The sequence below is a fragment of the Phyllostomus discolor genome, chromosome 10 (assembly GCF_004126475.2).
Source record: "Phyllostomus discolor isolate MPI-MPIP mPhyDis1 chromosome 10, mPhyDis1.pri.v3, whole genome shotgun sequence".
Classification (NCBI taxonomy): domain Eukaryota; kingdom Metazoa; phylum Chordata; class Mammalia; order Chiroptera; family Phyllostomidae; genus Phyllostomus; species Phyllostomus discolor.
The window spans coordinates 14,838,849-14,851,267 of NC_040912.2; the positions used below are offsets into that span (position 1 = coordinate 14,838,849).

The 12,419-nt window shown below is 33.7% G+C and overlaps 1 protein-coding gene across 3 annotated transcripts in view; it reads left to right on the forward strand.

The window, feature by feature from the left end:
- The window catches only part of FAM126A (family with sequence similarity 126 member A), a 60,050-nt gene that overhangs the window by 34,899 nt on the left and 12,732 nt on the right, over positions 1-12,419 (forward strand). For all 3 annotated transcript variants that reach the window (XM_036010515.1, XM_028525942.2, XM_036010514.1), the window contains exons 8-10: positions 1,629-1,745; positions 4,796-4,883; positions 5,486-5,645. In XM_036010515.1, the coding sequence (XP_035866408.1) occupies positions 1,629-1,745; positions 4,796-4,883; positions 5,486-5,645 (365 nt within the window). The remainder of the gene's footprint in view (positions 1-1,628; positions 1,746-4,795; positions 4,884-5,485; positions 5,646-12,419) is intronic.

The following is a 12,419-nucleotide window of genomic DNA, read 5'->3' on the forward strand; positions in this document are numbered from 1 at the left end:
CCGTCTTCCTGGCTGTGAGGCTACTGCCTCTCACTTGCCTCCCCGTGGCACAGCTGGGCCTCTGCTCTGTCCTTCTCCTCTTCTGAGGGCACTGACCCCATTGTGGGGATCCCCCATTAATGACTTTATCTAACCCTAGTTACCCCCAAGGGCCCCATCTCCAGATATTACCATATTGGGGGACTAGGGCTTCAGCATGACTTTGAGGGGGCCAGAAACTTTCAGTCCGTATGTATCCCTGCTCCCTTTAATCTTGGTTCTAAAGAGTTTTAAGATCCTCTCAATATCAAATAAATTTATATTTAGTTTTTAGCTTTGAATTAATGATATTCTCAGGGGGATATTGTTAGAATGATCTGTGGTGTACTTGGGCATGTTTAAATAAAGGCTTAGATTCCTTGTATATAGGGAATATTAAGTTCCAGTTAGTAATTGCATGTAGGCAGGGGGTAAATAATTATAATTTATTGACTAGTACTATAATAAGTGATGGTTGTATTATATCAACCATAACATATTGTGAGAAAACAGCTATTTTTTCCATTTTAATAAAAATAGAAACTTACTCTTTATTTGAAAAGCAATGCATATTGATCATAGAACAATTTAGAAAATAAATATAAATATGAAGAAGAAAGTACACTTATAATCCCATAGCTCAGAGGTAACTCTGTGACTTTGTACATGATCTTCTTACAGTGACACATGCCATTCACTTATTTTTTAATTATAAAATCAGGTTAGGCTGCATCTGTACAGTATTTTTTCCTGTCATTTAAATAGATTTTCAAAAATGTCATGTTTAATTGTCTCATAGTATGGCCTGACTGATTTATAACTGGTCTCCTTTTTGGACTTGAGGTGGCTTCCTATTCACTATAATAAGCATTCCTCTGGTACCCCTTAAATATTCTTCACTATAATACATACCTTTCTTTAAAAAAGCAGCAAGCATTTATTTTTCACATTCCTGGAGGCCAGGAAGTATAAGGATAATTACTTCTTTACATTTTAATGTTTTAAAGATAGTTTCTTTTAAAAATTTTGGTAAAAATCTGTTGATTTTTCTTTAGGATCCTCCCTTTGTTATCATGTTTAGGCATTCAAAGAATTGTAACTATTTGCTTATATTTTATATCTCTTATGGTTTTTAACATTAGACATTTCAATCTATTTTTAGTTTATTAAGGTGTGTACTATATGATTTTTTAGTCTAATTTTAGAGTATTTTTTGGAGCCGCACTTTGCGTCAAGAACTTTGTCAAGAGCAGAGAATCGTACCACAAATCCATTTTGATGAAGAATGCTGAGTTCCATGTGATAGGTTTTATAGTGACCAAAAATTATTAATAACTGAATTGGTCAAAATTAGTGAATCAACTCTTGAGAATCCGGTTCATGTAATATGTATTAACATCCCTCTAACTTTATATATTTTTCCCCCAGTCTAATTTGCTGAGGAAAAGATTACAGACAAATGTTCCGTTTGGAATGATTCTTTGTTTCCTAGCTATTAGGTTTGTGTAGAGAAAAGAGCATATCTAGTATACTGTTGGCTTATAAATGCTAAAAATAAATTACCCAAATTTTTACTGATGTTGCAAATATATTTATTTTGGCTTTTCTAGAATCTCTGTGTGTGGATATCCCCGACAACACGTAAGAAAATACAAGGGCATAAGCAGCAGGATACCGGTTTCCTCAGGATTCATGGTGCAGATGTTGACAGGGATTTATTTTGCCTTGTAAGTTTATTTCAGATACAAAGGAAACATTTGATCTTTCTTGAAAATCATAGTTTGTTATTTTATTGTTCCTGTATGCTAATCTCAATAGATAATTGGCATATTTTTTGTGAAAGAGTATCAGTCAAGATCTTGATAACAGTTTTATTATTTTAAATACATTATTTAATGTTCTGAAGAATTGTATCCAGCTGAAGCACTTCATTTCTTTTTTAATTTAAGGATAGAATGAAACACCTAAATATACTCACCATTCCCTTCTTTATTGCTTTTTTTTTTTGCTAACATTTCCAAATAGCTTTTTCCCTCAATAAATATTTGTTTCCATTCCAGAAGTTTTAACTCTTGAAAAACATTTTAACCTCTTTAGTCATGAATAATTTATTATTAATTTATTATCAATGTCTAATACTGATGCTCGGCTTAATGCCTTAGATACCAGTATTTTCCTTTGAACCCTCTCTTTTAGTTTGTAACTCTCTTGATCATGAATAATTTATTATTAATTTACTATTTTCATTAATTATTAATTTGCTATTAGCTCTATTAATTTCCAACTAGTATCTAATTGCCTTAGATACTAGTATTTTTCTTTGAGCCATATCTTTTACTTGGCAATTCTCTTACTATATATACCTTACTATATATTTTGTATTATATTCACTTGATACTTTAATTTTTCCTAGTAGATTATAAACTTCTTGACTAAAGGCAGAATTTATGATCTTTGTGCCAAATCTGACCTGCTGCCTGTTTTTAAAAAACGTTTTGTTGAAACACAGTCACATCCATTAGTTTTTATATTGTCTATGGCTGCTTCCATGTTACAGGACAGAACTGAGTAGTTGCAGTAGAGGCTCTATGGCTCACAAGCCAGAGAGATACTCATTATCCAGCCCTTTAAGCAAAAGTATGTTGACCTTTTTGATATACCATTAGTATTGTCCCACAGTCTTGGATGCTCTGATACATTTTATCCTCTCTCTCTTTTTGCTTTGTGTTTCAGGTTGAGTAATTCTGTTGATCTGTCTTTATGTTCATTGATTACTTCCTTCACTGTGTTGAGTCTACTGATGAGTCCACTGAAGGTGTTCTTCATCTCTGTTAGTGTGTTTTACTTCCAGCCCTTTTATTCGACTCTTTGTTATAGTTCCCATGTCTCTGCTGATACTTCCATGTGTTCATACATGTTGTCCATGTTTTCCACTAAAGCCTTTAATATGGTAATCATAGTTATTTTAATTTCCTGGGCAACTACAACAGTTGCGTCATCTCTTAATTTGGTTTTATTGTTTTTTGTCTCTTGACAGTGGGTTGTTCTCTTCTTGCTTTTTGTGTGCCTTGTAACATTTGATCGATCATTTTGTTCATGCATAGGACATTAGAGACTGAGGTAAATATTATTTATAGCTGGAAATGAGCGTGACTCTTTTCTTCTTGGCTGCTAGTGAGTTACTACTATAAGCAGGAGTGGTTGGGGTTGGATTTGGTCGTTGCTATGGTTACCTTCATGGCACCACCTACTTCATATTTCTCTCATGTTACCTGGCACTTAGGGCGTGAGGAGCTGGACTGCTGGCTTATTTTTCTCAACATACTAGCTCCATCCTCAGCTTTCAGCATTTTGGAGAAGGTCTCTCTCAATGGGTCTCTCTTGTTCCTCCTCTGGGAGTAGAGGCTACTGTTTGTTTCTTCCTGGTGTTTGGGGGAAGCGGGGAGTGGTGTTCTCTGTTGTCCTGGCCCAGCCTCAGTCCCAAGCAGGCCCTAGGTCCCTACCTGAGGTGGGGAGGGGGAGGAGCTCCTGTTCCTCATTGGCCTGCCCTCCTCCAGTGGTGAGACCTCTGCTGGTCTCAGCAAAGGACAGTATCCTGATCCTCCCCTCACAGATAGAGGTCCCCCCCGCTTTTTTTTTTTAACCTCAGCCACTGTTGTTTTTAACTTTTGCCCTTAGAATGAAAGTATTTTCTCCTCTTTCCCCAAGGCTTTAAAATTTTTGTTCCATGTGAGAAAGGGGTTGGGCTGGATCTTCGTGTCTTTTCCTGCTTGGTGGCCACTCTTCTCATACAGGCCACACGTACCAAAGGCAACAGTCTTTGGTCCCCTATCTTGCTCCCCGTTTTTCTTGTAGGCGCTTCAAGGAGATTTGTGGAGGGGAGCTTGTGAGAGGGAGTGAACTCCCCATGTATCTGCTCCCAGACATGCTGTGCTCTCACGGCTAACTGACACTTGGCTTTCAGCAATTTGTTAAAAAGTTGAGCCAACTTTTTATTACTTGCTTGCATTGTGGCCTCTCTCTCTCTCCTTAGGGACACCTGCCTGCCCTTAGGTCTCAAAATTTGTTTTTGTAGATTTATCTTGTTTTTAGGATGGTAGCAATGCTCTTTCCATTTGTTAGGCCCTGCTCGCACTCTTGATGTGATTCACACTTCTTGATTTTGTTGCTAGATGACCAAGCCATTATTTCTGTGTCCGTTTTTGTCATTTAGCCAATTTTTAGTTAGAGTTTGGCTATATCTTTGAAAATTATACTTACACACACTCCCCCACAATGTATTGCTGATATTGCAACATACATCACATATACTTGCAAATGACTATCAAAATGCAAAGAAGTAATTACTTGGGATAATGAAAGCCACAGTAGTTGTAGATCCTCATTAAAAACCATGGCAGTTACAGAATAGTTCGACCATAAAGTGTTCTGAACTTTATTCTAAGGTATATAATTGATTATGCTCTGACTTGATTTGAAAGTGTAAAATGCTTTGAGATTGTCTGGCTTTTTTCATATCTGCTCCATAAATAGAAATGTTCTTTAGAGAAAAAAATGTACATCTGTAAAATTTTATTTCCTATGATAGGCTTCTTTCAAATACAATTGAAAGGATTTCAAAGATTTAAAAATATGTTTTTAAGGAGAGTAGAATGCTAAGCAATATGCTAAGCATTTGAGCTATTATTTTCCTCAGTAAAGATACTGTTGTTTCTCATTGTATTTTTCAATTACATAGAATTAATTTAAAATAATTATACTGTATTTAATTTTATAGTTATAATGGAGAATGGGATCTAGCTCAAAAAGCGTTGGATGATATTATATACAGAGCCCAGTTAGAATTATATCCAGAGCCATTACTGGTAAGTGCCTTACTTACTTATGCGAAGTTTTAATTTAAAAATTCTTAAATTGCAGGGGGGGCTGGATTGGGAGTAAAAGGGAGAAAACTGTATTTGAACAATGATTAAAATAAAAAAAATTCTTAAATTAAAACTACAAATTGTGGTGTAGCCATTCATAGTACATTTAATATGTTATTGATACTCCATGATTCATGCTCCTGTTATACTAGGAAAATTTTATACTTGAAAAGAATATGGAGTATAAAATTTGAAAATTTCATTTGGTTAACTTCTTAGACACCTGATAATAGTCTTTTTAACTTGTGAGGATGTTCTCTTTAACATGCTAGAGCAACATTTATTAGTTACCATTAGGCATTGGGAAATATAATTCAACACTTTGAAATTTTTAGTTTTTATCACTTACATATTATATTTAACTATAAGTTTTCTTCTGAACTCTTACTTTTTATTCCAGAGGATTTATGTACCATTTTATGCAATACCTGAGAGAAAGTATTCTTTTTTAAAAGCATGTTAAAATTTAACATCTTGTTTTATCTAAGGGTATAATAATACATTTTAAAATACCAATCTTAAACTAGATGCTTCCTTCTTAGGTTGCTAATGCAATAAAGGCTTCACTGCCTCACGGTGCCATGAAATCTAGTAAGGAAGGTACAAGGTGTATTCAAGTTGAAATTACACCAACTGCCTCTAGAATATCAAGAAATGCAGTAACCAGCATGTCAATACGAGGTCATAGGTGGAAGAGACACGGTAAGAAATAAAAAAAACTCTTCACATTAGAGGATTATTGATTCTATCACATTTTCCCTGGTACTTACGGTGCTATATCTGTGGCTTTAGTAAATAGTACCATAGTGGCATGGAAGAAAGAGCTATTGGGTCACCTTTAACTTCTAATTTATTACCCATGAGTGACAGGCAATAAAGCAAAGAGAGCTCCTTATGTTACATATATGAATGGAAATTTATTTAAACATTGTATTGGCTTTTAAATTCTATTCCAATAGAGCAGAAAAGTAGAAAAATACATTTTAAAATCATTCATACATTTTGGGTTTCTATTCACAATTAACTTGCAAATATTTCTTAATGTTTCTGACTTCTCAACTTAACTTTCTAGCAGGGAAACTTATATATTGAAGTAGAATGACTAATAGTGACTTGAATATTTTCTTCAGGTCTTCCTGTCAAGGATGCTATGGTATTGATGCTACTCTAGGCATTTCTGTTTTCTGGAAGTTAATTTTCTTCCGAGATTGTTTGTTTTAATATTTCTTCTTGACTGTTTTATTATTTAAAAATTCTATTGAAAGTTAATTTTACTCACCGTGCTTTTTCAATGCTTCCTTATTTCTCCCCTTCTCTTAAAATTATTTCTTATTTAATTTGTTATTCTCTTTATAACTTCCCTTCTACCCAGAAGTTATTATAGTGACAAATATCAGTGTTAGAAGAAGATTACTGTCACCTTTCTCAGAGGGTAACCAGAGAGTGGGAAGCAAAAAGCCACTTCTTTGTTCTGAACAAACATCAATTAGGAGTAAAGCAAAATCAATTCTGTTTTCTTCTTCTTATAAGCAGATGAAAATTGTATCTCCTTTTGGTGTATTTGGTTTTATTTGTCCCTCTGGACTCTATAGACAAATGCAAAAGTGAGAAGAATGAGATTATTTATGGTGAAATAACAAGTTGGTGATGAGAATCATTGTTCCTTCCCAGGGAATCTAGGAGATAGTACATCAAATAAAGAGTGATGATGAAATTTTCCAACTTAATCTATGATCATTTTGAATCCTTTCTTTTTTTAAAGTAGTGTGACAATTCTTGAAAATCCTCGAGGAAGGCATAAAAGAGATGGTTATGTTTACCATTAGCAAGGCAAATTATGCTACTATTTAAGAAACATACAGTCATATACTTCTGTTTCTTCAGTGAAAATTATGCTCCACTATTCACCTATTTATGCCAAAACAAAAAACTGATCTCTAGGGCATATAAATAAGTAAAAATAGGCACAGAGGCAATGAACCAGATCATGTGGGTCATTGTGGCCATAGTGGCTCCTCAACTACCACTATAGGAAATGCAGGAGTGAATTTTAATACCTTTCCCACTTTTCTTTCTTGCTATTTAGGTGGACATATTGAGAATTAGGAGGAAAAAATATAGGCCCTGCAGCTACAAATGTAATATTGAAGTTCAGTTGTGTTTGTGCATGTGTGTGAGAGGAAGAGGCGTGTGGATGTGTCCATGCATGCATTTAACAGAATAAGGTGTGTACCCTGCAGTAAAGTAGAAGGTATTTTCCAGAAATAATTTTATGGGAATATGTTACCAAAATAAGAGAAAACACTACTTGAGGTATATCATATCTATTAGATACTCACTGTATTTTGCTGTGTATAATGTGCTCTTGTGTATACTGCACACCCACCTTTTTGACCCAAAAACATGGGTCATGTTTTTTTACTTTCAGGGGAAAAAATCTTTTGTTTCAAATGTTTATTTACTTATATTTAGAAACAAAACCAATGATCATATTCCAGGGTATTGTTTTGCATACAGGTATCATTATTGCTTTCTAGAGTGACACTTTTAATGCATAAGCATAAATAAAAGAATTAAAAACATTTATATAGATACAGAATTAGTACTACTCATGTATACTACACATCCTTATTTTTGCCCCCCAAAATTTGGGCAAAAAAGTGCACGTTATACATGGCAAAATATGGTACATATTTTACAGATGACTTTTGGGCCACCACTTGGACGGGTGGCTCTGTGTCTTAGTCCACATCCTCACAAAAGTAGCCTTCCTTATCATCTATTCCCTACACTTCCTCGACTTTCACAACTCCAGCACTTGGGAACTCCTGTAGATAGTACAAAAACCTCACAGATGAGGATTTAGAAGAGAGTGAACCACAAGGAGGAGTCAGGTTCAGGAAGCAGATACAGAGTGAGTAAGCCGAGCCCTGCTCACCACTCCTCCGCAGGGCGAACCCCCTTTACTGGTTTCCGCAGGTAGGTTGCGTTCTCCCTTTCTTCAGTCTAATCTTGGCCTTCCTTTTTACAGCAGAATTTTTCATTGTTACCTTGCCTTGCGGGATTAAAAACTTTTCTGTTCCCATCTTTCTGGTCTTGATTCCTGCTTGAACACATTATTATTGTTCTGGGCCCCTTAGCTGATGCTGGTTTCTTATGGGGAAGATAGATATCTTTGTTATAATTCTTAAATATATAAATAATCCTCAAGTTATACATAAATTTTAATTAAATTTATTTATATAAATTATATTTATTATATTTATGTATAAATTATATGTGAATTAAAATAAAATTTATTTATGCAGTTTTTCTTCAGAAATAATGCTAAAGGGCTTGTAGGTACCAGAGTACCTACAAAAACCTTTTCATCTCTTAATATTTCTAATGCAGAGTCCTGTAGACTGTGTAGGTTTAGTTTATGACTGTGTGAAAACACATTAGAGTTTCTTTATTTGGTGGAACTTTAAAGTACATTTCCTGTTCCACCTAAATCCTGCCCTACTACTCCCTAACCAGCCTCACCTCCCAGGAGGAGGGATTTCTTCCCAGACCCTGAACTGCATATCACACAGTAGGAACACGGAATATGCAACTTTAAGCCAGTGATGACTAAGATTGGGGAAGACAAGGGAAATAGGAACTTTCAGGGATAATCTTTTTATTTTTCTCCTTTTCCTCTTCCTTTATTATTACAGTGCTAGGAAAGAAGAAATCAACTGGCCTCTTTTCTCCCTTTCCTTGGGTTTCTTCCCCTTTTTTTCTCTCTTTTCTTTTATTATGTTAGTTCCCGGTGTACAACATAAATGATTCAATATCTGTATGTTTTGAGAAATGATTACCACAGTAAGTCTTGTCAACATCCATTGCCACACTTAGTTAGTTACCAGTGTTTTTCTCTTGTGATGAGAACTTGTAGATCTACTCTCTTAGCACCTTTTGAATATCAAATACAGTTTTATTAACTATAGTCGCCATGTTGTGCATGTGTATTACATCCCCAGGACTTTTTTTTTAATAACTGGAGGTATGTACCTATCGTCCTGTGGACCACTTTTACCCACACTCCAACCCCCCCCACCCCTGATTGCCTCCACTCCCAGACCACCAGTCTGTTCTCTGTATCTAAGAGTTTGTTTTTTTGTTTGTTTAGATTCCACATATAAGGGAGATCATTTGGAATTTATCTTTTTCTGACTTATTTCACTTAGCATAATTCCCTCAAGGTCTATCCACATTGACACACATGATAGGATTTCCTTCTTTTTATGGCTGAATAATACTCCATTGTACATGTACCACCTTTTCTTTATCGATTCATCCATTGATAGGCACTTAGGTTGCTTCCATATTTATTGTCTATCTCCCTTCTAGCCTATCTGAGGACAAGAGGGAGAGGAGTAAATGGGGTTTTCCCGTGTAAGCAGCCAAGCATAACTTTCTATTTTTTACTTTTTCTTTCCACCTTCCCTTATCATTAAGGAATATAAATACTTAAACCCTGTGAACTCATTAGTGTGTATGTATATCTGAGTCACCAAAAATTATACATGCAAATACATTAAATTGGAGCAATTAATCACATTTATCCTTTTCTCTTACTTGTAACAGAAAAATCTCTTTATCTTTACAGCCAAAACTATTTTAAAAATTAATTAAGATCTCTTTTATCCCCCCCCCAAATTAATTTAGAACATTTTTAATTACTTACATTAAAATTTTTCTTTGAGTTATCTGGAATGTATTTCAGGATTCTCTGAGGCTTCACTGATCTGCCATTCTCTTGTTAAAGTTAACAGCTATCCACAGCTCATATTTTAATGGAAAGTGTTCTTTCGGAAGGTAAAAAATCACTTTAACTTCTATATTTTTCAGAACATGTATTCCTTTTTATGCTCTTGTTATTATTGAATGACAGTCCAAATTTCTGGAATTGTATTTTGACCAATTCTATTATTAAGTTGTCCCTGTGTTTTAAGAGCAGTTTTAGGTTCATAGCAAAATGGAGTGGAAAATACAGAGTTCCCATAGACCCCCTGACCACCTCCTCACCCACCGCGTTTTCCCCCATTATCAACATCCCACACCAGAGAGATGTATTTATAAGGCCCATAATTTTATTTTTGATCAAACAGTGAATTCTCATGTAGACTAAGTAGAATGATTTTTTTAAAATGGTTAGTTTTAAGTGACCTACTTTGGGGAGAGATATTTGACAACTAGTATGTTTGTCTGATTTTGCCCACTTTTCACTTAATTCAATGACTTTATAATTCTATGTTAATACATATGTTTGGAAAGTAAAATTACAAAATAGAATTGCTGCTTTTAACTTTTAAGTGTCATAATTTCAGAATTAATAGCTTTATTTATATATTTTAAAAGCATATTATGTTTCACTTAGTGTATCATTTTTTTTTTAATATATTTTATTGATTATGCTATTACAGTGTATCATTTTTAAACCTAGATTTTTAAGCAGTCAACAGTTTGAGGTCAATTTACAATTCATAATTCGAAAGTAAAATGAAATTAGAGGAAGAGAATAAATATTTAAAAGCATTAAATAAGGAAAGAAGAAGAACCATTAGATTATGCCAATAAACATGAGTCAAAATGAAAATTCCAATAAGAAAGATATAACTGAAATAATCTGTTAACTTTTAAAATTAATAGTAATGCAATGTTAATTTTAAATATTTTCTTAAAGAAAATGTTTAATATTTAAAAGAGAAAACAAAGTATTTCCTTAAAATTATGCTTTAATACTAAGTCACCCTTAAATGCTACCTCTAAAGCTATATTCATTATCTATCATACCAGCTATAAGAGCCCTTTTTATTAAATCCCTGTATGATTCTTACCATTTCAAGATTCTTTCATGCATCCTATACTTATTTATTTCCTTGCACATTTCCATTCCCTCTTCTCTTCCAGAGCAAATTTAATCGCTACTTTGTTGTCTTATTTTACTACCACCATGACTCACTCTTCTACTTTTAAAAAATTATCTATACTTGGAACAATGGAACCAACTCTCCTCCTCTCTTTTAAAATAGTTGTTGGAATGTCACTTTTTCATTCTGCAGAAGTCCCCTAATTAAGTTATGGTTGCAAAGAATGAGTGCTTACAGTTTTTACCAACTAGTTATCTAATGAAAAGGCCTAGCTGGTGAACCCCCGTTCTGTACTGCTGCCCACCATTTCTTCTGTTTATGTATTCGTGAGATGAGACAAGTGAAAAGCACTTGGCATGCTTTAAAAGCTCTCCATAAAGGCTGATTGTTAATTAAGAACTGTTACATTTGTTTTATCAGCTACATCATAATTATGTTCTTGGTTAAGTTTGTATTACCTACTTTGCTATTCAAATGGTCCTGTGATTCATTAGCTCTTCCATATTTCTCAATTTGAAATAAACTTGTTTAGTTTGAATATAGTATCAAACACGAAAGGATACATATGTTATAAACAGTAACAATCCATTTAATGATTTTTTTGTAGTTTCTATAACCCTGAAGTACAGTATTCTAACTTTATTAGCTGATATTTATGTTACCATTACAGCCATGATTTTTTAGAATGTTATTTTAATACCTGTTTTCTTAATCCCTAATTAAGAAAATAAAATAGATTGAACCTGTATTTTTCATTTATGTATGGTTACAACTGTTTGTATCAGCTAGGTATCAATAATAAAAGCAATACTTGTAAGCTACATCCTTTCCATTTTGTCCTACTTTTGGTCCTGGCATATATTAAGCAGTTTATTTTTACAACATTGCATTTGATTATTTTGACTTGGGGATCCAAGAGCAGAACATTTTAAGTCGTGAAAAAGAACAGAAATCAGAACTGTAGATATTTTAAAGTTTTCTAACAGTAATACAAATAAGTACCATGGGAATCTTAGAGTATTTAATTAATTATATGGAAGGTTTCAGTGAAAAATCAAATAAAATACAATTTACATAGGTGAATTTTACAATTTATATAAGTGAAATTTCATGTCGTTATAGCAGTTTTATTGCATTTTCAGTATTAAGTTTCTATTTAAATGATGCCATGGTGTTTAAATAAATTTAAATAAAATGAAATTCAGACACCTGTTATTTTTTTAATGATAAAAAATTGATTTGTTTCAATTTGCTAAGTGATTTAGTTCTAACTTATTAGATGAGAAAAGAAAAGGAACAATATGAAGTAGCATTCATCTTGGAAAATAATTTTTTAAAAACTGGTCATTGGTTTAGAAAATGTTACATTTCTATTGTATAATATTGTATTGGTGAAACAGGACATTACTCACTTTCTAAGTGTTAAACAAAACTGAATAATTATAAGAGTGTATTTTGGTCCTGGCCAGTGTGGCTCAGTTGGTTGGAGTGTTGTCCGGAAACTGAAAGGTTGCCAGTTCAATCCCTTGTCAGGGCACATACCTAGGTTTTGGGTTCAACCCCCAGTCAGGGCACAGTG